The 27,178-nt window shown below is 45.1% G+C and overlaps 1 protein-coding gene across 2 annotated transcripts in view; it reads left to right on the forward strand.

Annotated features, from left to right (window-relative positions):
* PTPRT (protein tyrosine phosphatase receptor type T) overlaps positions 1-27,178 on the forward strand; it is a 1,083,394-nt gene that overhangs the window by 938,139 nt on the left and 118,077 nt on the right. For both annotated transcript variants that reach the window (XM_060122182.1, XM_060122183.1), the window contains one exon: positions 24,555-24,700. In XM_060122182.1, the coding sequence (XP_059978165.1) occupies positions 24,555-24,700 (146 nt within the window). The remainder of the gene's footprint in view (positions 1-24,554; positions 24,701-27,178) is intronic.

Below are 27,178 nucleotides of genomic sequence, written 5' to 3' on the forward strand. Positions count from 1 at the left end.
GATGTTGTAACATGAAAATAGCCATAGACAATATGTAAACGTTTGAGCATGGGTGTGTTCCAATGAAACTTTATTTAAAACAATGAGACAGTGGGCCAGATTTGTCCTGAGGGCCATAGTCTTCCTATCCCTGCCCTAGACTTTTGAGATAGGGAGAGGATGGGGTTCAAGATTGATCCTGCTCTATGAGCTCCTACAATGTGCTGCACCATGCGTTAGCCACTGCAGACACAAAGGTGAATGCAGGGCAGCTGAACCAGCCTAGAAGGAGGCAGAAGTTGAAAACAATTACTAGCTGGTAGCTATGATGTACAGGGTTTATCTGATGCTCACAGCAAGCCCTCCAAGATACATGCTATCGTGTTGAGTCTATTTAGACGTTGAGACTGAGATTTGAGGACTTGTGTACATCCCACAGCCAGGAGGTGGCAGGGCTAGGGTTTGAATCCAGGACCACATACCCTCAAGCCCCGCCCATCCTTCTCACTAGACCTTCAGGGCTCCTGCCTGGACCATGTGCTTGGAGAGCCCTTAGCCAGGCTGTGGGAGAGCCAGGATTTGAGTGCAAGTGTGTCTGCCTCTACAGCCTCAGTTCTGTGCAGGGACCTCTGTGCCTTGCTTGGGACAAGAAGTGGTAGCTATTCCTGGCTGGCAAGGAGGCCCTTGAGGTAATCCTGTCTTTGCTGTCCTGGGGACTTGCCATGTGGTCAGAGCTGAGAGCACAGGGCAGCCAGATTGGTGGTAGCCAAGGGAATAGAGTAACGGGTGACCAAAAGAATGCTAATGACATGGATAAGTAGAGCTATAGGTAGAAGGCACTTTGGGACCCAGGGACAGAGGAGTCTAGAATGGGGTCCTTCACGGTCCAGTACACATTTTAAAAATTAAAATAATGTGGGTTTTGGTGTCAGACTTAGATCACAATTCTAGGTCTGCCTCTTCTTCCAGACTGTTCAGACCTTGAGCAGTTGTGGAACCACTCTGAGGCTCAGTTTCTTCATCTGCAAATGGTGATAACAACTGTAACTTCCCAGCATTTTCATGAGGGGTAATGAGCGAGTGTATCTGTAGACTGGCTGACACAAAGTAGGTATTTTATAAACAGCAGCTATTATTCCTCACCTCCTGAGCTGACAGAAATGCTTCTCTAGAATTCCTTTTTACCTTTCTGTAGTAAAGCAGCACCCAACAACTTCAGTGCCTGCTTTTTGAAAGGATATTAAGAGTTGGTGTATGTTCATAGGTTAATTTACCTCAGGGCAGGTGATGGGCACAGTAATTGTTTTGAACAGAGACATTTTAGTGTAGTAGTTCTTGAAAAGGCACTAAGATGTTTACCAACCATTCTGGCAGAGAGAGAGTACTTAACTATTTCATTCACCTGTGTGAGTGTCGCAGAGGCGGGTTCCTCCTGGGCTGGTCCCTGTGTGCAAACACTCCAGAACACTTGGGCTTTTCACTTCCATCCTATTTCTCTCCATTCCAGCATATTTAAATCCTACACCTCTTCTTCAAGGTCTGTGTCAAACATTAGCTCCCACTGAAAGACTTCTCTGATTCTTTCCACCTGCAGGAATGTTCCTTTCTCCAGTTCTCACCACAGTCACTTTGTTATCATGGGCAGGAGCAAATGTGTCTTAAGGATGTTTCTTTTTCATTGCAGTGTTCCCCATGATGCCCTAGCACACACAGTGAACCCCCAGTAAATGTGTGTGGAATGAATGAAAGAACAAGATGAAATTAAAAGACATAACAGCTAAAGTCAACAGATGATCTGTTCTTTAAAAAAAAAAAAAAAGTAACAATTTTTAGATAACTCCAGACCCTGTATCTTCCTTGCTTCTGTGGCTTTAAGGCAACCTTTGCTCCTGTTCTGCATCTGTGACCTGAACAAGCCACTTCACTTTTTCTCAGTCTCAGTTTCCTAATTTGTAAAGTGGAGATTAAAAATGCATTCCTCACAGAGACCTTGCAAGGATTCAATGAGGCAAAGTTTGGAAAATGCCTAGCACTTAGTAGGTTTTCACCCAAAGTAAGAAACTGCCTTCTTTTCTGAAATGCATACACCTTTAAACGCCAGAGGCTGTTGGAAATCAAATATCATTGCCTCAATACATTTAAAGAGGAATTTGAAATGATGATATCAAGAGCGACTCGAAAAGCATTTTATGTAATTTGTCAGTCACTTCAAATAAAAATGAAGAAAAATAGGAATAGAAGGAAGCCGTTTAAAGATGATAAGTATCAATTACCAAAAGCTGACAGCAAATATATTGACAGGTGAAAATAGAAGCATTACCATAAAGGCAAGTCAAAGACGCTGCCCTCCTGCTGCTCTTCAGCCAGGAGGAGACCTCGTGAGAATTCTGATTCCTGGGCCCCACCCCCAGATCGGCTCAGTTCCTTTGCAAGTGTGGCCTGGGGATCTGAATTTCACACACAACTCAGTTTAATATTTTGGATGCTGACTTCGAGAACAGCTCCTCTCCTGATCCTCACATCAGCCTGATATAACTGTCCCTTTCTCAGTGTCCCACCTTTGTACCTGCAGTGCCCTTTTCCTGGAATGCCTACCCACCTTCCATGCCTGGAAAATTCTAGTATCTTTATTTGTTTTTAATTTTATTGAAGTATAGTTGATTTACAATGTTGTGTTGATTTCTTCTGTATAGCAGATGTCTCAGTTGTACATATATATATACATATTCTTTTCCATTGTAGTTTGTCACAGGATACTGAATATAGTTTCCTGTGCTATACAGTAGGACCTTGTTGTTTATCCATCCTATATTAATAGTTTGCCTCTGTGAATCCCAAACTCCCATTCTATCGCTCCCCAGCCCCTCTCCCCCTTGGCAGCCACAAGGCTGTTCTCTATGTCTGTGAGTCTGTTTTTTGTTTTGTAGATATGTTGATTGGTATTGTATTTTAGATTCCACATATAAGCGATATCATGTGGTATTTGTCTTTGTCTGACTGACTTCACTTAGTATGATAATCTCTAGGTCTATCCATATTGCTGCAAATGGCATTATTTCATTCTTTTTGATGGCTGACTAATATTCTATTGTTTATATGTACCACATCTTCTTTATTCATTCATCTGTCGATGGACATTTAGGTTGTTTCCATGTCTTGGCTATTGTGAATAGTGCTGCTGTGAACATAGGGGTGCGTGTATCTTTTCGAATCATAGTTTGTCTAGGTGTGTGCCCAGGAGTGGGATTGCTGGATCATGTGGTAATTCTATTTTTAGTTTTTTGAGGAACCTCCATACTGTTTTCCATAATGGCTGCACTAGTATCTTTATTGTTTTTAATTTTTTTAACGTCTTTACTGGAGTATAATTGCTTTACAATGATGTGTTAGTTTCTTCTGTATAACAAAGTGAATCAGCTATATGTATACATATATCACCATATCCCTTCCCTCTTGCATCTCTCTCCCACCCTCTCTATCCCACCCCTCTAGGTGGACACAAAGCACCGAGCTGATCTCCCTGTGCTATGCAGCTGCTTCCCACTAGCTATCTATTTTACATTTGGTAGTGTATATATGTCCATGCCACTCTCTCACTTCGTCCCAGCTTACCCTTCCTCCCCATGTCCTCAAGTCCATTCTGTACATCTGTGTCTTTATTCCTGTCCTGCCCCTAGGTTCTTCAGAACCATTTTTTTTTTTTTTGGCTGCATTGGGTCTTTGTCGCCATGCACGGGCTTTCTCTAGTTGCAGCAAGTGGGGCTACTCTTCGTTGCCGTGTGCGGGTTCTCATTGCGGTGGCTTCTCTTGTTGCGGAGCATGGGCTCTAGGCATGTGGGCTTCAGTAGTTGCGGTGTGTGGGCTCAGTAGTTGCGGCGTGTGGGTTCTAGAGCGCAGACTTAGTAGTTGTGGCGCACGGGCTTAGTTGCTCCGCAGCATGTGGAATCTTCCCGGACCAGGGATGGAACCTGTGTCCCCTGCATTGGCAGGCGGATTCTCAACCACTGTGCCACCAGGGAAGTCCTGAAAGGTGTGTGATTCTAAATGCTTCTATTCTGTAAATACATCTGAGCTTTATAAAGAAGTTAAAAGAGTGGGGGAATTCTCTGCTGACAGAGAGGCGTGACCTAGTGAAATAGGGTTGGAAAGAGAAGTTTCTATGGACAGTGTTGTGATGTGCTACTCAGATCCCCCTTCAAGAATGGACTTACCCGCCCCCACCCCAGTTGCTAGAACTGCTGCTGGCAGACAGCTCTTGGATAACAGCCTCCTTTGGGCCTTCTTGATCTTCAGAGCTGCCTCACCCAAGGTCATCCAATAGCTGGTCAATAGCTGACTTTTACAGGGGTGTAAAAATAAGTGCAGTGTCAGAGCTTCCCATGGGGCTGGCTTAAACCATCACTGCAGCTACGTCTCCATTCAGCTTCCCCTTCTGCCCACTTTTCCTCCTTTGCCTCCCTTTCTCTCCCTTTCCCCTCCCCTCTCTTCCCCTACTCTCCCCTTCCCTCCTCTTCCCTTCTCTCCCTTAACCTCCCCTCCCTTCCCTTTCCTGCCCTTCCCTCCTCTTCCCTTCTCTCCCCTAACCTCCCCTCCCTTCCCTTTCCTGCCCTTCCCTCCTCTTCCCTTCCACAGATGTTGTCTCCAGAGGCTCCTCCTAACATATCCCCTACATGTCAGTCTCTGTCTCAGAGTCGAATTTCCAGGAACCCAACCTGTGACACCCCCATTCAATTTGGTCCCTGGAGACAAGTTACTCTGAGTATGTATATGCCCCCCGCCTGCCCTTGAACATGCATACTTCATTGCCTACAGACACTTTGTATACAAACTAACTGGGTCACCACTTTGTTAACCACTGATGATAAGTAAACTCTAAAAAGTCCTTCCTTAGGCAGTCATTCATTCATAGGCATTTGCTTCTCACCTGTGCCTTTGCTGGGCAGGAGGGCTGTGAGCATCTAAATATATAGCTCCTGCCTGGGGGAGCTCACGGTGTATCCCAGAAGAGTGTAGTAAGACCCTGTTGCTGAACCAGCCAGAGGAGAGAACTAAGGTCAGAAGTGCCCAGCCACAGTGCCCCCTTAAAAATGTGTCACCAGGGCAGGAACGGATTTAGTTCTGAAAGCACTTGCCTTCAGCAAACGTCCCCAAACTGAGAATGACTCTTGCAGCTAGGGCTGTAGCGAAGATGGGATGCTGAGATGCACAAAGTGGAAAATGCCTTTCTAAGTGTTTTGGCAGAGTGCTTTTAATGGGAGGAAGTGCTTTAGTTATAGCTTTGCAATGTTGATGATGATGATAATTTACATCTCGTTTGTATATACAGCTTTATCTCTTCCAAAGTGCTTTCCCACTTATTACCTAGTTGTCTAGTCGGGCTTGGAGGTACTTAGCAAGATAGCAGACAGGTCTCTGTGCCGTGTAGGAAAGAGCCCTAGGCACTTGGGCTCCACAGTTTCAGTTAAGTTACTGAACTCCATCTCAACCTCAGTTTCTCATCTGTAAAACGGGGGTAATAATGCCTGCATTTCAGAACAGCCGTGATGTTTAAATGACATATTCTTTCATTCACGAGCACCTATTGAGCAATTCCTTCGTGCTGAGCACTGAGCTAGGTGTTAAGTATTTAAAAAGAAATACCTTTCTCTCAAGGAGCTTAAAAGGTGTCTTGGACATGTTAACAAACAGTTATAAAATAATGTTGTAAATCCATGAAAGAGGAGCAGTGAAGACGTGATAAAGAAAAGGAAGTCACTGATTCAGCTTGGAGGAAAGATACCATGGGCTAAAGGGCCAAAAAGGATGCCTGGTATAGGGCAGAGGCAAGATGTTTTACTGAAGAAATAACACATTCACCCACTTTTCTCCTTGGCCTCATTCTCTTGAAATACACACGCACACACACTCACACACACACATACATTTTATAACTAGGTAGGTGACATGCTAGGAAAAACTTGGAAAGTAAAAACAAAAAGAGGAAGAAAGGACTGGAGTAGGAAGGGGAAGGTTTGAATCCCAGTTCCACTGCTTAGCAGCTGTGAGTCCTGAGCACTCCAGGCCTCAGTTTCCCATCTGTAAAATGGGAATGATAGTGCTCAATTCATGGAATTATCTTAAGAAATTAAAAAATATAATGTACATGCCATTTTGTTCTCATTTCACTTGCATTTCGTTAGATTGTCATCTATCAAAGGGTAGAGCTAAGCTAGAACCTAGCAGTGGTTGGGTGTGTCGGGGGTGGGGGAAGATAGAGTTTTTTAACTTCCAAACGTAAGTTAATGAAAGAAGAATTTGCCAGATAGAATGAAGTAGGGCAGTTGTAGATGGTGGTTCTTAAACTTACAAAAATTCTCCTCTGAGCAATTGGGTAGGACACCCCCCCTCCTGGTTTCCATCCCTGCTGATTTCAGTGAGGGATCAGAGTCAGCTAATGATTCTGGCAAAAAAACCCACACGGGTAGACAATGTCATTTTAACACAAGAAGATGTTATAGGCCAGTGAGAAGAGAAAAGGCTGGAGTTGAAACTGGAAGGGCTGTCACGATATTTCTCAATATATAGGGGCTGGGGGACAGGCTTGTCCTTTATGATGTGGCTGCCAAAACCTGCCTTAAAAAGAGGCGTGGTTCTCCAGATGGGGAAGAGGCTACTCTACTCTGGACAGTCTCTTCGGGAATGTTGCCTCCTTCCTGGGAGCAGAGCTCAGAGGAACTGGAGTATGTTTAAGGAGAGCAGTCGAAGAGGGAGGGGAGCACAGGCCAGAACCTTTAAAGAAAGCTTAGAGAACTGATTTCACTGGTCTCAAGTGGTACCTAGACATTTTAAAGTTCCCCAGATTATTCTAATATGAAACTATTGTCGAGAACCACTCGTGTGGGAGAGTTTGAGAATCCAGGGTCCTGGAAGATAGGCATTTGGAAGAGTAGCATGAGGGCTTGGTCTGGCCACCTAACCCAGAACCTCAGATGAGAGTTTGACCCCGCGGGATCATCAAATAGATGCACCTCTGGTTAAAATGTTGGCACCTGAGTGCGGAGGGCAGAGTCTGTAGAAGATAACACGCTGTTTGATGGAACCGCTTCCTCCCTATAGATATCGAGGTAGACAGTCCTTATGCTGTTCATCAGTATGTAGAAGCCATTTAATAAATGGCGAAAATGCCCCAGGCACACTTAAAAACAGCATTTAATTTCTCATACCAATTACTCCTCATACTGGTGTATGGTGGAGTAGAGACCCCTCAGCCACAATCAGTCTCCTGAGAAATATTTGTTCATTAGCCTTCTCTTCATGAATGAAACCTCAAGAAGCTCAATACTTCTTATGAAATCTTTTTATCAGAATTAAGGAACATTGGATGAGCTTCTTTCTGGGGCAATTTTTTGTTTAAATTTTTATTGAAATACAGTTGATTTACAATGTTCTGTTAGTTTCAGGTGTACAGAAAAGTGATTCAGTTATACATATGCATAAATATATATATTCTTTTTTTACATTCTCTTCCATTGTAGCTTATTACAAGATATTGAGTAGAGTTCCATGTGCTGTACAGTAGGTCCTAGTTGGTTACTTATTTCATATATAGTAGTGTATATATTTTAGTCCCAAACTCCTAATTTATACCATCCCCTCCCCTTTGGTAACTATAAGTTTGTTTTCTATGTCTGTGAGTCTATTTCTGTTTTGTAAGTAAGTTCATTTCTGGAACAATTTTTCCTTGCAGTGCCTTTGAACCACTATGCAGAACATTCTAAGTGGGAATTACTGGGCATATTACAGCCACCCATGTTTTTTAAGGGGAAAAATTGAAAGGTTAGTGTGGCCAATACCCTGTTTTTACTGGGAGGGTTTAATTTTTTTTTTATTGGAGTATAGTTGCTTTACAATATTGTGTTAGTTCATACTGTACAGCAAAGTGAATCAGCTATATGTATACATATATCCCCTCTTTTTTGGATTTCCTTCTCATTTAGGTCACCACAGAGCACTGAGTAGATGGGAGGATTTAATTTTTGTAAAGAGTGAAAATATGGTTTTATTAAGGTTATAAACCAAGTTGAAGTCTCAGGATTAAAGAAGGCTTGTTTTGTTTTGGAAAACAGCTTAATGACAGTGCACTTTTCTAGAAATGGAGAAAAGCTAAGACTGCCTATACTTTATTTTACTTTTCTCTTGCTTCGCTGTCATTTATTATTTGGACATCTACTGATGAGAGAGAAAACTTCTGGTGAAAAATCTAACCTCAGATATGATGTGGGATTTTGTACATTCTTTTGTCTTATCTTTGCTTTACACAGCAAAACTACCATGAAGATGTGGGATCTAAGGATTTTCCAGGAGATCCATGGCTGATTCAAAGTGTATACATCCACTAGATTGCTGTGCAGGTGTCTTCCAGCCATCTAGGCTGGGGGCAGTTTGCTCAATAAATCATACTTCTGTAATCTCATCTCCCACTCCTTAAGGGTTTTAAACAGCACTTTGCATTAGCTCTGAATGGTGAGGAAAATACTACTTAAAACCTAGGCCAGCACTGTAGTGAAAGAGCATGGACTGCACTTGGATTGGAATCCTGGACCCTACTACTTTCTAACCTAACTTCTCTGAGCCTCTGTTTCTGCATCTTATAAAAGCGGGACAATAATACCAAATTTGGAGGGTTGCTGTGGGGATTTACCAGGATTACAGAAGATAATACAATGCATGTACAACATCTGGTTCTGTGTCTGGTACATTGTAGATGCTCGGAACATTGTAGTTATTATTGCATTTTGTTTTCTGTTATGTCCACTCATGTTTCTGCAGTTTACAAAGTACTTTCATGTAGATATCTCATGAAATGTTTGCGTCACTCCAGTGAGGAAATGTCATTTTAAGTGTAAGGACATGAAGGCTTACCAAACTGACCAGGGCACAGGCTACCTAAAGAAAGAAATCCATGGAACAGAGAGTTGCCAGTTACTGGTGCTGTGTTCTCATCACGGGTTGGGAGGGGGCTGTGACGAGAATTCTGAAGGTTACTTTATAAGGCAGCAAAACTGATAAGAATTACACCCTCTCAGACCTGGTGAGATAAAAGATGAATAAGATCCAGAGTCGGTCCCTACCTGAAGGTGTATAACCATTGCTCCAAATTGTAACGGGAGTGGGCGGGGGGCGGGGGGGAAACCTGTACCAACCACTTCATTCCTTTTAATACACTCACTGTGTAAAAGGGACAAGAGTCAAACAGGAACGGGATCGTTCATCTTTTTACAATTGTATGACTTTTATATTCTGCACTGGAGAAATAAGGACCAAGATTAAAGAGAGGATGGGGTTAGGGCTGTTTTTGTGACTTTTTTTTTAAAAATAGGCCTCTTGAGTCTCACTTTTAATTTTACAGAGCAACCTTTTGTCTCTTAACACGTTTTTGTTTAAAATGTCTTATAAATAGGGTTGTGCCATGGAGAGGATTTTATTCAAATTCAGCTATGCCAGGCATAGAGAAATAATTTTATTTAAAAATGTACCCAACGATTATGATATTTAATATGACAACAGGTGTCGGGTTTCATTTTCTGAACAGTGAAGGTTTGAAGGCTTTTTTTCCCCCTTCTTTCTTTAAAAATAAATGTGCAATAGTATTTTAGAATCAGCTTGTGGATGTCTGCAAGAAATCCTACTGGGTTTTGATTGGGCTTGCATTGAATCTGTAAATCAGTTTGGTGAGATCTGTCATCTTAACAATATTGAGCCATCTGGCCCAGGAACATGGTATGTCTCTTCATTTGTGTGGGTCTGCTTTGGTTTCTTTCATCACCCTCTTGTAGTTTTTGGCATGCAGGTCCCATGCATATCTTGGTGGATTTATACCTGAATGTTTCTTCTGTGTGTGTGCTATCATAAATGGTAGTGTTCTTTTTATTTCATATTCGAATTGCTTGTTGTTAGTATATAGGAATGCGACTGGCTTTTGTATATAAAAAATAAATGGACATAGAAACAAACTAAAAAAGACAAGGAAAGAGAGGTCTCGGGTGGAGAAATAGTAACTTACTTCACAAACACAAGGCTGTTGCATGAAAGATGGAGTAGGCTAACCCAGGCCAGATACTTAGCAAAGTACCCAACACATGTTCAAAGTATTAGTTCTTGCCTTCTCATGTTCTGTATTGCTCTAAAAGCCAGATTCTGTTAAGAGGAGGTTATGGGACTTACATTTGTGTGATCGTTAAGATGTTAAGACTTAGTTTTAAGCAGACCTGGGTTTGGGTCTGGCTCTGCCATATACCAGCTATGTAGTCCTGAGCATGTTTCTCCCCTTCTCTGGTCTCCTGTTTCCTACACTGCAATATGAGGATGCTACAAGGTAAGGCGGTAGCCCGACTGTGCCAGGCACACAGTGCCTGGCACCTAGCAAATGCTCAGGGAGCATTAGCTATTCTCGTTGTTTTAGTTGTTAAGTTTACAAGGAGGAAGATGCTGGAGAAGCATGAAGAAGAACTTTCTAACGATGCCTGTCCAACAGTAGAACAGGTTGAATGTGACATAGTGAGCCTCCCATCACCGGAGGATGGAGCACCCCCTGTATAGGATGCCACAGGGGAAGTCAGGCTTCGCGAGAGTTTTCCCCTGGGTTGAGGGATTATGATAACCGTCATCACCCCCACCTTCGCCCATGGTGGCATTAGAAGCAAGTGGTAGCCATTCTGGGTCTCCCCAGAGTCACCTAAGACACTTGATGCACAGACACAAAGAGCTTGGGGCAGGAGACAGAAACAGTACCCGTGCAAAAAACAAACGCAGACCAGACATACCTTTCCATCAGCTGCGGTTCATGACTGCACAGTAAATTCAGTTGCTTTCTTTAGGCTGGTGTTGAGACCCATCATCTCCAGCCCAGTGCCATCCATCCTGGCTTTCCCCAGGAGGACAGACAGACCAGGCCCTTCCTAGTGTTCACTAATTAATTTATCTCATGCTTGTGATTTTACAGCGCTTAAGTGCTGGAGCATTTCTGTCTGATCTTCTCCCCGCACAGCACCTCACATTGCGTAAAGACCATGAATCTCCATCGCAAACGCCGTCTGTCTTGGGCAGCCCGCTGGCTGGCCGTCGTCTTGCCGGCACTGCCTCTTACAGCCAGAGTAACACATCCATTCATTTATCCTTGATGACATTTTGACATTCCAATCAATTCCTCAGATGTTCCTCATGCAAGACTTCTCCCACGCGGCCAGGCCAGTGTTCGAGGCTACTCTCGATGCATAATGCATGAGACCAGCGCACTGCTCAGTACCGTCTGACGGACGGACACATCTGCTATTCGAAAACCGTGTGTTCCTAACAGCCCTGGCTCCCCGAGGGTTCCACACCGCTACCTTCAGAGCCATTTTCTTCTATGCTTGCAGCTGGCTGAGCTCGGAGGAGACTGTACAGTTCAAGGAGAGATGTTGTAGTTCAGAAACATACATGCAACAGTGCTGTGGGCGGTTGGGAGGGTAAGGGTGTGCCAAACCCCTGCCTTACTCCAGGATTTAGCGTAGCCTGAATTCCACTAATTCAGGTGGAAGATGGAACTCTGACAAAGCTGACACCTTGAATTTCATTACCCTGCTGCTACTTAAAAATAATGATCGTAAAGACATTCTGATAACAGTAATGAATATCAAAGAAGAAAGGAAAATTATCCTTAATACCTTCAATCTAACACATCAGCTTAGATATACTTTCTTCTAGTGATAATCACAATGTAGACACAGTTTTAATTTCCAGGTTTTTTTTTTAACTTAATGTGATCCAGTTAGCACTTTTCTATGTTGTTATATAGTAATCATTTTAAATGACAGTCCATCATTTTAATAGCTGTATAATATTCCATCCAGGGGACACACCATAATTTTCTGAACCGGGCCCCCCTAGTTAGTCATGAGGCTGTAACTGATCGTTTGCTGTCCAAGAGAAGAAGCAGAGCAGGCTGTGGGGGCACGCAGGGCTCTGCAGGCTGAGGAATGGGGGCCTCAAATCCCACCTGGTCCCTTTACCCCTTTCACGAGTTTAGCCTTAACCCTCGGGGCCTCGGATTCCTCATTTATAAAAGAAAAGAAATAATCACCACTTTATAGTGTTGCTGTGAGGATTACAGGAGGTAATCTTTGAAGGTACCTAATACATGGTAGTATTTACTAACTGGTAAACTATTACGGTCCTATGTATATAGCAGTGGTTCTCAATCAGGCACAGGGCAGTTCTGCCCATCCCCCGCCCCTGGGACACTGGGCAGTGTCTGGAGACATTTTTTTTTTTTTTGCAGTACGCGGGCCTCTCACTGTTGTGGTCTCTCCCATTGAGGAGCACAGGCTCCGGACCTGCAGGCTCAGCGGCCGTGGCTCACGGGTCCAGCCGCTCCGCAGCATGTGGGATCTTACCGGACCGGGCCAAGTGCTGAACTAGGTGCTAGAGGAAATATATGAACTAATATGCATTATGCAAATTGTTATAATGAGGGGTGAGGAGAGTGAGCAGGCCAACGACTAGGATATAAAACAGAAGTGAGGTATGTCCTATAGGGAGAGGTCAGAAAATGCCTCCTGGAACAAGTGATGTTTGAGATGGAACTTGAAGGATTTGTGATTATCTGTTAATACATTAATTCAACAAGTGTGTACTGAGTACATGCTTGTGCCCAAAACTGTGCAAGGCCCTATGTGTGCGAGGCCCTATCTGTGCAAGGCCCCATGTGTGCAAGGCCCTATCTGTGCAAGGCCCTATCTGCACAAGGCCCTATCTGCACAAGGTGAACAAGACTGGCATGCACCTTGCCCCTGCGGTTACAGTCTAGCAGGGGAGATAACCATGGAGGCTGACCATCTGGCAAGCAGGAGTGATTTCTGGATGGGGAGTAAAGGTCTGGGGTGGGCTGGGGGTAAAAGAGAGAGCACCCCTGGGAGCCCTGGGTTGAGATCTGAGAAGAGGTGCGGGTACAGGGGTGTGAAATGCAGAAGGAGGTTGGCTGAGCTGGGGAAGGAACACAGAGCCTCGGTGATCAGGAGAGACTGCTTGAAAGAGGTTGCTTGGGGTAAAGTTTGGAAGATGATAGCCATCAGTTCATCCATGCACAGGCCAGATGTGAAAAGCAGGCAGACCATCGACCGGTGTCCAAGAGGGCATAAGAAATAAGAGGCAGAGTTCAGCTCAGCCTCAGCTCAGAGACTAATCCTCATATAGGGACCTAGAAGGGGCTGCCTGAAGAGGTGAGGAGTCCTTGTCTCTGGAGTTGGACAGTCACGGGGGTGGAGAGGGGGACATCCACCTGCTGGGGGTGTTGCCAAGGGGTCTCCCAGCTGGAGTGGGAGAATGACTTTCCAGCCCAGAGAATCCAAGATTCTGTAACTTGTAATGGCCTGAAACTGAGGGTCAAAGAGTGACTGGGAGAAAAGTATCTGTCCGAGTATCTGGCTTGGTTTATGGTCGAATAAGCACAAGGTATGGATGGATCAAAAGGGGCAGAGAAAGAAAAAGTATTCAGTAGTTACCTTGGTTCCCTGGAGTGCTCATCTCAGGGAGCAGATCAGACACCAAGTTAAAATTAAAATAAAGCATGGGGGTTCCCTGGTGGCACAGTGGTTGAGAGTCTGCCTGCCGATGCAGGGGACATGAGTTTGTGCCCTGGTACAGGAAGGTCCCACATGCCATGGAGCGGCTGGGCCCGTGAGCCATGGCCGCTGAGGCTGCGCGTCTGGAGTCTGTGCTCCGCAACGGGAGAGACCACAACAGTGAGAGGCCCACGTACCGCAAAAAAATAAAAAAAGCAAGGAAGAAGGAATGCAGATGGCCAGTATGAAGAAGGGGGAGAAAAAGAAATAGTATTTGCTGAGTGTCTGTTATAGGCCAAAGACCATGCTAGGGAATTAACACATTATTTCTAATCATCCTAGTAACTCTGTGAAATAGGGCTTATCAAATACTTTTCTACGCATGAGTCTCATAGAGACAGAGCCACAGTCATGATCACACAGCTGGTTAGAACCAGGTTAGCCTGGGGCCAAGGTCCGTGATATTTCCGCAACGCTAAGAGCAGAGGGCATTTTGTCTAGCCCAGGGTTTCAGAGCCCAGTGGTCTGAAAGCATTCAGGGAAGTTCCCACTGTCTGTGCCATAGATTCTGTCCTCATGTTCCTTTGAAGCATTTATTTCCTTCCCATTGCCTAGTATTTAACAAACACTTATATGGAGCTCGTTTGGGAGATGACAGATCCTATTGTAAGTACTTTAATATTTATAAGTCAGCACCTACTGCAAATGGTTGTTGTGAGAATTCACAATAATTATGCCTATTTAACAGATGAGGAAACTGAGTTACAAAGAGGCTAAGTAATTGTCCAAGGCTACATAGCCAGTAAACTGTGGAGCCAGGATTTGGACTCAGGCAGTCTTGTTCCAGAGCCGATGCAGTTCCCACTAGGCTCTTCTTGAGGATCTAAGGGGTAGTGTGGCCATGTACCCAGCAGCAGGAGGGCCTTGCCTCTGTCTTAGGTCCTCTGCTATGCAGATTCCCCTGCCCTGCTCCAGACGATCGTCAGACTGGGTCTGACTCTGTCCTTAGTGGAAAGAGAGCCCACCCAGGCAAGGAAGACAGAAAGGCAGCCACAGGCCGCGAGAGAAGCAGAGGCAGGTAGAGGCACAGACATGGAGAGCAAGACAGCAGAGAGATGGAGGTGTCAGAGGTGGTGGCCCAGGTCCCTTGACCTTTTGAATTGTGATAAGATGTGCTACTATCGCTTCTGTAACTTTGCCATTCTGGTGGAAGCATGGAGAAGCCCCAAGGTAGGGTGATGGGGGTAGGAGAGGAAGGACCCACCAGTTATCTTCCAGGATTGGTACCCAACAGAGGTAATGAGCAGACAGGATGTGTAATGCCTAAAGGATGTGAGTGGATACAGATGTCAGCTTTCTGGCTGCATGTATGTGCTTATACGTGTCACTGTGTGTTTGCCTGGAGAGGCAAGGAGCCAGCTGAGAAAGCTTTGGGACAAGGGTGTACATGTGTGGGTCCTTGACTTAGCGTGACGTAACAGGGAATCTTAAAGAACATTCAGAGGCCTGACTGCCTGAGTTTGAATCCCAGCTCTCTTTTTAATTTATTTATTTATTTTTGGCTGTGCTGGGTCTTCGTTGCTGCGTGCGGGCTTTCTCTAGTTGCAGCGAGCAGGGGGCTACTCTTCGTTGCAGTGCGCGGGCTTCTCATTGCAGTGGCTTCTCTTGTTGTGGAGCACAGGCTCTAGGCGTGCCGGCTACAGTAGTTGTGGCTCGCAGGCTCTAGAGTGCAGGCTCAGTAGCTGTGGCGCACGGGCTTAGTTGCTCTGCGGCATGTGGGATCTTCCCGGACCAGGGCTTGAACCCCTGTCCCCTGCATTGGCAGGTGGATTCTTAACCACTGCACCACCAGGGAAGCCCCCAGCTCTATCTCTTAAAGCATGTGTGGGTTTCAGTGAGTTACTTCAACTCTGCCTCATTCGTTCATCTACAAAACGGGGTTAGTAATACTATCAATCTCCTAGAGTTACTAAGAGAATTCAAGAAGTTAATACACTGTGTTTGTGATAGCCTTAAATAGTGCCTGGAAAGGATTAAGTGCTATATGCATGTTTATTAAATAAATACAGTAAATTTAGGATTTATTGTTTCATGGTCAATATATTCATTTCGTAGGACTGCCATAACAATTAAATGTATTGTCACAGTTCTGGAGGCTGGAAATCTGAAATCAAGGTGTCAGTGGGGGTCAGGCTCCCTTTGAGGCTCTGAGTAGAATCCTTCTTGCCTCTCCGTAGTTGCTGGTGATGACTGTAAAATCCTCAGCATTCCCTGGCTTGCAGCTGCCTCACTCCACTCTCCTCCTCTGTCCTTACACAGCCCTTTCCCCGTGCGTCTCTCTCCAAATTCCCGTCTCCTTGTAAGACCACCAGTCCTACTGGATTAGGGCCACCTTAACTGGATTGCATCTGTAAAGACCCTCTTTCCAAGCCTGCACTGGCCACCAATTTTGCTTCTAGAAAACTTGAGAACAGTTGTGGGTTTTCCCTTTTTTCTCCGTATTATAAATATTTTAGTAGGATTTTGGGAGAAGTTTTAGAAACTGCTATCTTATTAAGGAAACACTTCATGATTTTTTGTATTTTTCTAAAATTGTATCTCCTTTTTAACTTGAGGTTGCTGAGAATGGATATGAGTGAACAAAACGAATGGTAATGACTTTTTTCCTGTCATATTAGTAAAATATTTCTAAAGTAAAATATCTAATTCTGTAAAGAGGCAATAAAATTTTTGAGATTATTTTAAAAAAAAAAGACCCTATTTCCAAATAAGGTCACATTCACAGGTACCAGAGGTTAGGACTTCAGTATATCTTTTAGGGGAACACAGTTCAACCGGTAACAGTCATTTAAAAAGCATCAGTTCTGGGCTTCCCTGGTGGTGCAGTGGTTGAGAGTCCGCCTGCTGATGCAGGGGACACGGGTTCATGCCCCAGTCCGGGAAGAGCCCACATGCTGTGGAGCGGCTGAGTCCGTGAGCCAGGGCCGCTGAGCCTGCGCGTCCAGAGCCTGTGCTCCGCAACGGGAGAGGCCACAACAGTGAGAGGCCCGTGTACCACAAAAAAAAAAAAAAAAAAAAAAAAAAAGCATCAGTTCTTGCTGTGGTTCTCAGATGCCAGCTCCCCCCTATATTGAAGTCAATACCAGAAAGTGGAAACGGTGTGTCCCTGGTAACTCGGTGAGGTATTTGGAGACCTGGGGTTGGCACTCAGCTGTCCTACCTCCTGGTCCTGGTCCTCCACCGTGATAGGGACTCTTCAATAATTCAGATCAGCTGAAGAGTGGGTTTTCCGCAATGGGGATATCACACTTCAGCATGCATTAGGATTGCCTGGAGTGCTTATTACGCATCTGGAGTTTCTGATTCGTGGGTCAGGGGTGGGGCTGGAGAAACTGCATTTCTAGTATGTTCCCAGGTGAAGCCGATACTGCTGGTCCAGAGACTACTTGGAGAAATCAGTGTTCTGCATCGGTGGTGCTTAAGCTTGGTGGCACATTACGACCACCTGGAGAGCTTCTAAAAACCCAAATGCCCAGGCTGCACCCTAGACCAATTAAATTAGAATCTCATCAGTAATTTTTTTTTTTTTTTTTTTTTTTTTTTGCGGTACGCGGGCCTCTCACTGCTGTGGCCTCTCCCGTTGCGGAGCACAGGCTCCGGACGCGCAGGCTCAGCGGCCATGGCTCATGGGCCCAGCCGCTCCGCGGCATGTGGGATCTTCCCAGACCAGGGCACGAACCCGTGTCCCCTGCATCGGCAGGCAGACTCTCAACCACTGCACCACCAGGGAAGCCTTCATCAGTAATTTTTAAAGCTCCCCAAATGATTTGTGAAGCCAGGGTTGAGAAGCACGGCTGTAGAGTACATCAAAGAATGTTTTTAGAGAAAAGCCATTCTTCAGGGTATCTATTTTAGAGGATTCATATTTAATAAATAATGAAGCTATTTAAATCAACATGGCTGTTTCCTATATTTAAAAGATAACCAGAGGGGGCTTCCCTGGTGGCGCAGTGGTTAAGAGTCCGCCTGCAGATGCAGGGGACACAGGTTCGTGCCCCGGTCCGGGAAGATCTCACATGCCACGGAGCGGCTGGGCCCGTGAGCCATGGCCGCTGAGCCTGCGCATCCAGAGCCTGTGCTCCGCAACGGGAGAGGCCACAGCAGTGAGAGACCCGCGTACCGCAAAAAAAAAAAAAATAAATAACCAGAGAGCATTTACTGAGTGCTTACTATGTACCACACACTGGGGAAAATGCTTTGGTAACTACACACCATTTAATCTTCACAAACACTTTCCTTTCCCTGGAAGCACTGCTGCTACCTGCAATTCTATAGACAGGAGGAAACTGACATGCAAAGGCATGTGTAACTTGCAAGAACTCACACAGCTAGTCTGAGATAGAGCCAGGTTTTGATGCCAGGCTGTCTGGCACCAAAGTTGATGTTAACTGCTGTGCCATCCTGCCTCCTGAAAGAAGAGAAAGTGGTGTGTTCTCCTTTTAATCCTGCACTTTTCCGTATCCTCGTTTACACTATCAACTCTGCTGTGCGGTAGCCCAGCCTCTGCCTCAACTACAGTTATTCTGAGTTAGTGGAGTTTGGATTAATGAGGTTTTGCTGCATTCATAAGGGGCTAGAATTGTTACCATGGACTGAACTTGCACTTCTGGTTTTATCCCAGAAGGAGAGGTAGAGGAAAGTTGGAACAGGTGTCCTGAGCTGGCAGGCAGAAAGCAAGGTTAGGGTCCTGTGGCTTCCACTGAAATGCTGCATGACTTGTCTAAGCTCCTCCTCTGTCTGGCCTCAGTTTCTTTTACAAAATAAGAGAATGGTGCAGTTCCCTTCCAGTTTCTGATGTATAAATTTAATTAGAGATTCAATCATGTCAGCATAGAAGTGTCTGTCCGGGCTTCAAAGAGCACAATGCCGGCTTTTAATAGGAGCAGAGTTTCAGCTGTGTTTTCTTTATCTACCTCCTGTGGACTGAGATATCTCTCTGGCTCCAGGGTTCCACCCTTTGTGTTTTCCCAGGAAAGTCTGTCCAGACATGCCAGTGGAGGATGGGTCAGTGAAAACCCTATGGAGAAAGGAAAGAGTGCCTGGTCAGTGTCTCCCCTGGAAAGTGGGCATATGGCTCTTCACATCCAGGGAAGAGCCCTATGGAACCAACACTCTCCCTCAATTGTCCGGGTCTCCTGTTCTCCACCCACATATTCAAGGGTTTTGCAGGGTCCAGATGCTGGAATCCCTACCACCTCTTTCCTAGGTAGTTTCTGAGTCTCTCCGTGAACTCCTCCAATGATGGAGGGCTCATTACTTCCAAAAGCCTAAACAGAGCAGGGGTCATGTCTGGCTTTTCACATCATGGTCTCCTGCTGTCTAACAGCCACTTCTGTCTAACCACCAACAAAGTAGGTGCTCATTAAATATTTTTCCAACCAATTAATGTGCAAAGAGAAATAAACTACTAACTTTAGGGAGGAGACAAAGACTTCTAAGAGTAGTGGGCCTTTGAGTTGGCCCCTTAAAGGTGAAGAGAAGGTTGCCAAAGAAGAAAACGTGGGAAGGGCAGTTCGGCACTAAGCACTTCCACAAGAGACCCAAGCAGTTCCACTTTGCTAGAAATTTCTTCCTTGTGTTAAGCCAATGTGGTGGTTCTGATTCTGACCCCTGGGACCACACAGAGCCAGATGTCACGTGTGTGAAGAGAGCATTCCAGAATGTTCCCTCTCCATGAGAAACATCCGTGTTTCAGACACTCTTCCTTCTCCTCTCGTAGCATGATTCCAGAACCTTTCACAGCCCTTACAGTCCTCTCCGTGGAGCCATTCCACCTGCCACCCTCCCTTATCAAGAGCGGTGCTCAGGATGAACCACAGAAGTCATGGTCCATCGTGGGCACATACCTGGCCACCTACCCTCGCTCAGCTCGCCAGCAAAAATCGGGGGACCCTCCGAGTGATGTGTTAGAAGGAAGAATACCACCAGCCACATCACGTTGTCCCAACCTGTCAGAAGCAGGGAACTTCGGATTGCTATGTCTTAAAACATTCTTCAGCTCTAGAGGTGACCCAGCAGAGGAATAGATAGGCTTGTACAATGCTCTCTTTTTAACAGCTCTTGGTACCCCCTGCTGGTGAAATTGTGTGACCCAATTGGCAGGAATCTCAGGACAACTGCAGGAAAAAGTTCCAAGTTCGGGAAGTCACAAGTGCTTGAGTCTCGAGGGTTGTGAGGACAGCATGAGTTATGCAACCATCCCATATATCATGTGACTATCTTATATGAGGTTTTTTTAAAAAACATTCTATAGCTATGGCTATTCTGTGGGCTCTGAGGGAAAAAAAGGTCTCTGACTTCTGTGAACATTCCATCAATTCTTCAAACACCCCAGGAAGGAAATGCTAAGTTGTTAGACAAAAATAATTCATTAACTAGAAGTATTTCAGGCCACAGACTAGTTTCATGCAGCTTTTTCTTCCTCTTTCCTTGCATATATCTTTTTTTTAAGTGGTTATAATTTGTACTCAGAGTAGAATGACAGTCTTTTCTACACTTCAGATTGTAGACTTTTAAACATAAATTTGCACAACAAATTTACTGAGCTCTGGCTGTGTGCCAGACACTCAGCAAGAAATTGGAGTAGGTTCAGGAAGTCGAAAGAGGTTCACCCAAGAGGTTCTTGCCTTCCTGGGTAGGAGGGTTGAATCACCGCAGTTGGATTAGTCAAGTGCTTAGCTGACATGGCAGCGAGGCCCTCCTTGATCTCCTGACAGGGTTCACACCAGCGATTTGCTGCTCTCCCCTAGCTATATGTATTTTTCCTTCTTGGAAAAGAAGGAAAATCACCTTTGTGATTTTGTATCGATTCATGTATTCACCTGTTTAGTGCCTGTCTTTGCCTCTAGTGTCTGTGTTCTATGAAGGTCAAGATCATGTCCAGTGTTTGACGCTATGAACGTCTTACATCCAGCAGAGACTGGCACGTGTAGGTGCTAAGTAAATTTGTGTCCAATGGGAGAGTCAGCCCGGAAGAGAAAACCACACATCTGTTTAGGGAGCAAGAGGAAACCTCAGAGAAGATGTGCCATTTTTTATTTATTTATTTATTTTTTGCGGTACGCGGGCCTCTCACTGCTGTGGCCTCTCCCGTTGCGGAGCACAGGCTCTGGATGCGCAGACTCAGCGGCCACGGCTCACGGGCCCAGCTGCTCCGCGGCATGTGGGATCTTCCTGGACCGGGGCACGAACCCGCGTCCCCTGCATCGGCAGGCGGACTCTCAACCACTGCACCACCAGGGAAGCCCAAGATGTGACATTTGAATGCCACTGAGCCTCGAAGGATGAAGAGGAGGTGGCCCGGGGAGAAGAATGGGGGCACACTGAGGAGTAGGGAGTACTGAGGAATGGTTAGGACAGGAAGATGAGGTAGTTGGTGTTTCCTAAAAGGAGAAACGTGTGGAAAATAAGGCTGAGTTGAAGCCTGGAGCCATAGGTCTTGTATGCCCCACTCCCAAGTTTGGGATGTCCCCCTCTCTTCAGGAAAAAGAGGGAAGGGGATCAACTAAACTCTATGACTATAGGAATAAATACGATTTTTCCTAAATTACTAAGAGGGTTTTTAGTGATTAAATTTTGAATAAGATCCCAAAAGTATGGTTTTGTGTTTTATTTCCTTCTACATCCCTTCCATTTCCATTTTGTAGCTGAAACACCTGTCTACATATTTTAAAATTTTTATATAGCATCATCATCACTATGAAAACATAGTGTCAACCATGGGTGAAAAAGTAAGGATGTAAAAACCTGAGATTTTTACCACTCCGTTGTCCAGTTTTTAAATATCTATGTTTTAGAGAGGATCCATTAATTTTTTTTTTTTATCCAGGGGTTCAGAGCTACCCAAACATTTCTGTAAAATGCCGCTTTTCATAGATGCAGCAAGACCTTTTTTTTTTCATTCCTTTGGAAACCAGTGATTTGTGCCTAAGACAACTCTTTCCATATTATCTTACCCTGAATAGAATGAGATTGGTTGGGAGTTCTGCCCTAAGGAAATATCAAAGCCTCCAGTACATGCTCATTTATAGTTTGAAAGTTAATTTTCTTATCGGATTTCCTTTTATTTCCTGCTGGGGCGGTGTGAGCAGAACTCAGATGGAGGCAGAGGGTCTGCTGTATATCTTTTCAAATTTATGATTAAGAAGGTCACATATACATTTTTTTAAAATTATTTATTTATTTTTGGCTGTGTTGGGTCTTCGTTGCTGTGCACGGGCTTTCTCTAGTTGTGGCGAGCAGGGGCTGCTCTTCGTTGTGGTGCGCGGGCTTCTCATTGCGGTGGCTTCTCTTGTTGCGGAGCACGGGCTCTAGAGCGCAGGCCCAGTAGTTGTGGCGCACGGGCTTAGTTGCTCCGTGCCACGTGGGATCCACGCGGACCAGGGCGCGAACCCGTGTCCCCTGCATTGGCATGCAGTTTCTTAACCACTGCACCGCCAGGGAAGCTCCACCTATACATTTTGAAACACACTCCTTTTTGATAATAAATGAAGAATAAAACTTCGAAATGTCATCAGTAGCAGAATTACTCGTTTTTCTTTCATTTGCGTTCCCCCTGCCTGCTGGCCAATTGCCTGCCAATGGTGAGAAAAGGCCCAAGTGACCGAATGCTTCATTTCTTGTTTTTCTGTCTGCCTGGAATAGTTTCACTAGTGGAGCAGCATGCCTGTAGCCACAGCATTGTAACCAAAAGATGCACTTCTATTCCTGAGCGCCCTTCTTTCCCCAGGTAAATTAAAAAAAAAAAAAAAGAAGGAAAAACAAAAAAGAAGAGGAATTGCATTTTAGGCTGCATTTGTCTTCAAACAGACAAAAGCTCTTCTCTTCCTGGATCCAGATTCACTCTCCCCGCTTCTCTACTCTGCTATCTGCTTACAGAGCAAGATCTAAATGGGTGCCATGCCTTTGGCTTCCAGTTGGGTTCAGCTAATGTGAGCCACTCTAGGAGGTCAGGTGGGGGAGGGAGGATGTAGTCAGGGAGTCTGTGCCTCTGGTTCCCTCCCTGTGGGGGCCATCCAGGACTGGCTGGATCCCTTGGGAGAAGTTCACTGCTTCTATACAGGTGTCCTACTCTTCACAACGCCTTTTGGGTTCTGGTTGCTGCCTCCTCTGCTTGTCCCCCTGGACCCACAGGTGATGAACAGCTCTCCTATCACTGTATTATACCTCGGGTTCCCCTTACACCCTTCTCACTTGGTCAGTAGTCCTTTTATACATTTTCTCTCCTCACTTGAGTGTGCCACCTGCCATTCTTCTGTGCGGTCTACAGCTAGATTAACTCCATGTGAAGGAAAATACCATCAAAGTAGAAGTGATCCTAGATGAAAGCCTCTAGAATACTTCTGAGTCTAGGTTTACTGTCTTCTGACAGGGGGATCATTACCTCTTGAAACTGCCTGTTTCATTATCAGATGGGCTCACCTTTGGATATTTCCTAGGTGGTGCTGAATTTGACCTCTCTGGGACATCACGGAAACATGTCCTTTCCGTGTTGAAATAGGAGAGACCAAGATTGGATTGGAAGCCAAGTCCTGTGAAAAAATGGAGCAAGGGACCTGGGAGAATATACCCTCCAGATATTTAATGTGCAACCCATAGCCTTGCACATGATAGGAACAAAATTACTATATTTAGATACATAAATGTTGGGTAAACTCAGAGGGACCAGGTTGTTTATTTAGAAATATTTGAAAAACTGTCATATGCAAGTGGGGTTAGTCATATTTTTATATCTCTGGCAATAAATCTGAGACCCAGTAGTTGACATTTAAAGGGAGTAGATTTCAAATCCATACAAAGAACTTTTCAACCCTCAGCCTCCCAGTGAGCTGCCAAAGTCTCCATCACTTGCTATAATCCAGGGGGGATGGGATTCCACAGCGGGACTGTTGGAGAGAGGATTCCAGCAGCAATGCAGTTGGACCAGTGGTGATGACACAAAAACAAGAGTAGCAGCTGCCACGTGTTAAACATTCACTGTGTGCCAGGCACTGTGCTCCGAACACATTATCTCACTTAATCCTCACTTAATCCCTATGAGGTTGGCCTGTTAAGTTCAGAACTTACTGAGGTTAAGGAGCTTGCCATGTATCACGCAGCCACAGGCTATGGAGGTAGGATCTGGTCCCAGGTCTGTCTGATGCCAAAGCTGATGGTTTCAACCTCCAGTGGTTGGTGTCAGAATCACCTGGGGAACTTGGTGGCCAAAGGTCTAGTGCCTGTCCTACTTGTATGAATCTAGGATCTGTGTGCTTTTTCAGCTCTCAGAGTGATTCTAATTTACACGAGTTTGAGCATCACTGCTATACTTTGTCGTCATCATCGTCGTCGTCGTCATCGTCGTCGTCATCATCATCATTCCAAATGCCCATCTGGTTCTGAGGGTCACTATGGGAATAACTGCATCAAGTTCTGCTTTAACCTTTATCCTTTTGAGATATAAGACTAACTCACCTTCACCCTTACCCACTGCCCACACCAGCCCCTACTTCAATCTACCTTTGTTTGGTGGGCTATTTCATGAGCTCAATCCCTGAGAAAGGCCAGACTCCATTGTGAATCTCATTCAGAGCCATGGGAACAGAAAGGTCCCCCTCCCTGCCTCTTCTTCCCTTTCAAGGGAGAGTAAGGAAAGTGTTGTGCAAATCTCATTATTTCCCATTTTAAGCTCAAGTAAAGAACACACCCATTGCTGAGGATGAGGCAGGATAAATGTCATATTTCTGAGCAAATGGAGGCCTTTAGCAGTTTCAGGAAGACTTAGGTTTATTCCACCTTGACCTTGGAAGACCTGCCTTGACTCTATTTCTGGAAAATGGACCAGGTTTGGGGGTTGAGGATGATGGATGGGGAAAAAGAACAGTCTGATCTTCCGGTGCTTGGATGCAACTGTCACCATCTGACTGTGATTTTATTCCCCTTGCACATGTCCCAAAGGAAGCTGGCCAAGAAGCAGAAGGAGACCCAGAGTGGAGCGCAGAGGGAGATGGGGCCCGTGGCCTCGGCCGACAAACCCACCACCAAGCTCAGCACTGGCCGCAACGACGAAGGCTTCTCTAGCTCACAGGACGTTAACGGATTCAGTAAGTTGAGCCAACTAAGGGGAAGGGGACGTCCGACCAGCTTGACCCTGGTACCTCTGCTGTTGACCCCTCACAGTGTCAGGTGCTGTAGGACATGGAGTCTGGATGCTTCCCTGGGGTGGTCCAGGAGGAAGGTGCTCCCTGGCAAAGACATGGGGCCACCCATCCGAAAAGGAGAATTTCAGAACCTCAAGGCAGATGGAAATGAGGGCAAGCCATCTTAACTGCCGCTTGTGTACACAGAGGCAGGTTAAAACTAATAATAGTTAAAAAAAAAAAAAAAAGAAGAAGAAGAAGGAAGACATGGTTGTGCCCTTAAGGAGAAAAATATGCCAAGCTGAACTGAGTGTCTTACAGTTATCAAAACGGTGCTGCACATAAAGTAGATGAGTTACGCGTCATCACTGTCTCCATTCCTCAGCTTGTGAAACTGAGGCTCAGACTTCTCCAAAGTCCCATGGCTGATGAGTAACGTATCCACAACTGGAAGGCATGCCTTCCAAGCCTTGGTTCGTTTCAAGACACAGCTAGTGGTCCAAGTGGCATTTAGTCAAGAGCGACGGTGTCCTCGTGCAGAGTTAATACAGGATCCCAAGCTAATTGTAGTGGCTACAATTTCAGGGTTCACCCCATCCAGAGGAGAACATCAAGACTAGTAAGCTAAAGCTAGTTTAGTTTAGTCTGATCTTGGGGATCAGACTCAAGAGTGCTGACTTTTGCTCCTAACTTTCTGAAAACCAGTTCTTTTTCTGAATTGCGTAGAAATGCTAGATTCCCCAGCCTCTGCTCCAAAGTGGGGAAAGCAGGAAATCTAAAGGAATATGAGCAGAGGCAAATGTTCCCCCTACACCGTGCCAGTGGCAAAGGGAAGAAATCATACTTTGTAAAAATCACTTAGATAAGGTCAGTTTGGGATGACGGGGATCTATGAGGATGAAGAAAGAAAGGAAACAAGTATTTACAGACCACCTTCGTCTGTACCACAGCCTTGTGAGATGCTTAGTATGATTGTTCCCATTTTATAGATGATGTATGCAGAGCTCAGTGTTTGGCTGACCTTCCCACAGTTACATAGCTGCTTCCTGATGGGTCCAGGATCCAAGGGTACCTCAGACCCATGATTCCTAACCTCAAGTGTACCACAGCACCTACCTGAGGCAGTTTTCAAAATCCGCATACCTGAGCCCCACACCTTACCTGCTGAATCCAAATCTCCTGGGGCACGGGGAGTGGGATGGGGACTCAGGATGTGGATTTGTAAAAGCCACGCAGGGGGTCCTTACAGGCACCCTGTGAAGAAGGCTGAACTTTGAAAGAGGCAACAGCTGTTTTCAAATATTGACGTGCTACCTTGGGAAAGAGAGATTTTGTTTTAAACCTATAAAGACTGAAAAAAATGGTAAAATGAATACGCATGTAGTCTTTACCTAGATTCACCAGTTGTTCGCATTTTGCAATATTTGCTCTCTCTCTCTCTCTCTCATATACACACACACACTATATGTATACATACATTTTATATATATATATATGTGTGTGTGTGTGTGTGTGTATATATATATATATATATATAATTTTATGAACCATTTAGAAGTAAGTTTTAGGCATCATGACACTCCCCCTCCAGAGAATTCAGCATGTGTTTCCTGAGGACTAGGACAGCTCCTCAGCATAAACACAATGAAATTATTTTACCCAAGAAATATAACCTTGTTTCAATCTCTGATAGACCAGAGTCCATAGCTGAATTTCCCCCATGGCCCTAAAATGTTCTCTCTAATTGTTACTATCTTTTGATCCAGGATCCAGTCAGGATGCTCACTTTATATTTGGCCACCAAGTCTCCCATCACCTTTCTATCTACAACAGTCCTCCCACCTTTCATTTTCCTTTTGGGATGCTGACATCTTTTAAAAGTCTAGGCCAGTTGTCCACAGAATGTTCCACAGTCCAGATTCGTCTGATTTTTTTCATCATGATCACACTCAGGTTAAACATTTTGGCAAAAATGCTACACAGGTCACATTGTGTATGTACTTCCCTTTGCATCATTTCAATAGACGCGTGCTATCACTTTGCCCACTCTTGGTGATGCTAAGTTTGAATACTTCTTAAGGTTGAGAAATGGCTTTTAAAGATGAAGCCTAACAGCACATACTGATTACTTCATGAGTCAATATTTAACTTCTGTTTTCCTCAGAGAGCAGAGCAAGTTTGCAGTCTGCCTAAACACAAAGTCAGTTCTTAATCCATTCTCCACCCGGGTGAATTTCTGGGATTCTCACATTCCCTTGGGTCCAGGAAAAGAGGATGCCGACAGAGGGAAGGAGAGGTGGAAAAGAGGGTAGCAAGGAACTGGGCTTAGTTTGTCCTTAAAGGCGCGTCCTGAGCACCGCCCCACCCCAAGCCTTTGGCCGTGTTAACTTGCCACTGACTCTCCTGCTTTTGTCCTGAGGCAAGGAAGTTCATTAGCAAGTC

The sequence above is a fragment of the Lagenorhynchus albirostris genome, chromosome 15 (assembly GCF_949774975.1).
Source record: "Lagenorhynchus albirostris chromosome 15, mLagAlb1.1, whole genome shotgun sequence".
Lineage (NCBI taxonomy): Eukaryota > Metazoa > Chordata > Mammalia > Artiodactyla > Delphinidae > Lagenorhynchus > Lagenorhynchus albirostris.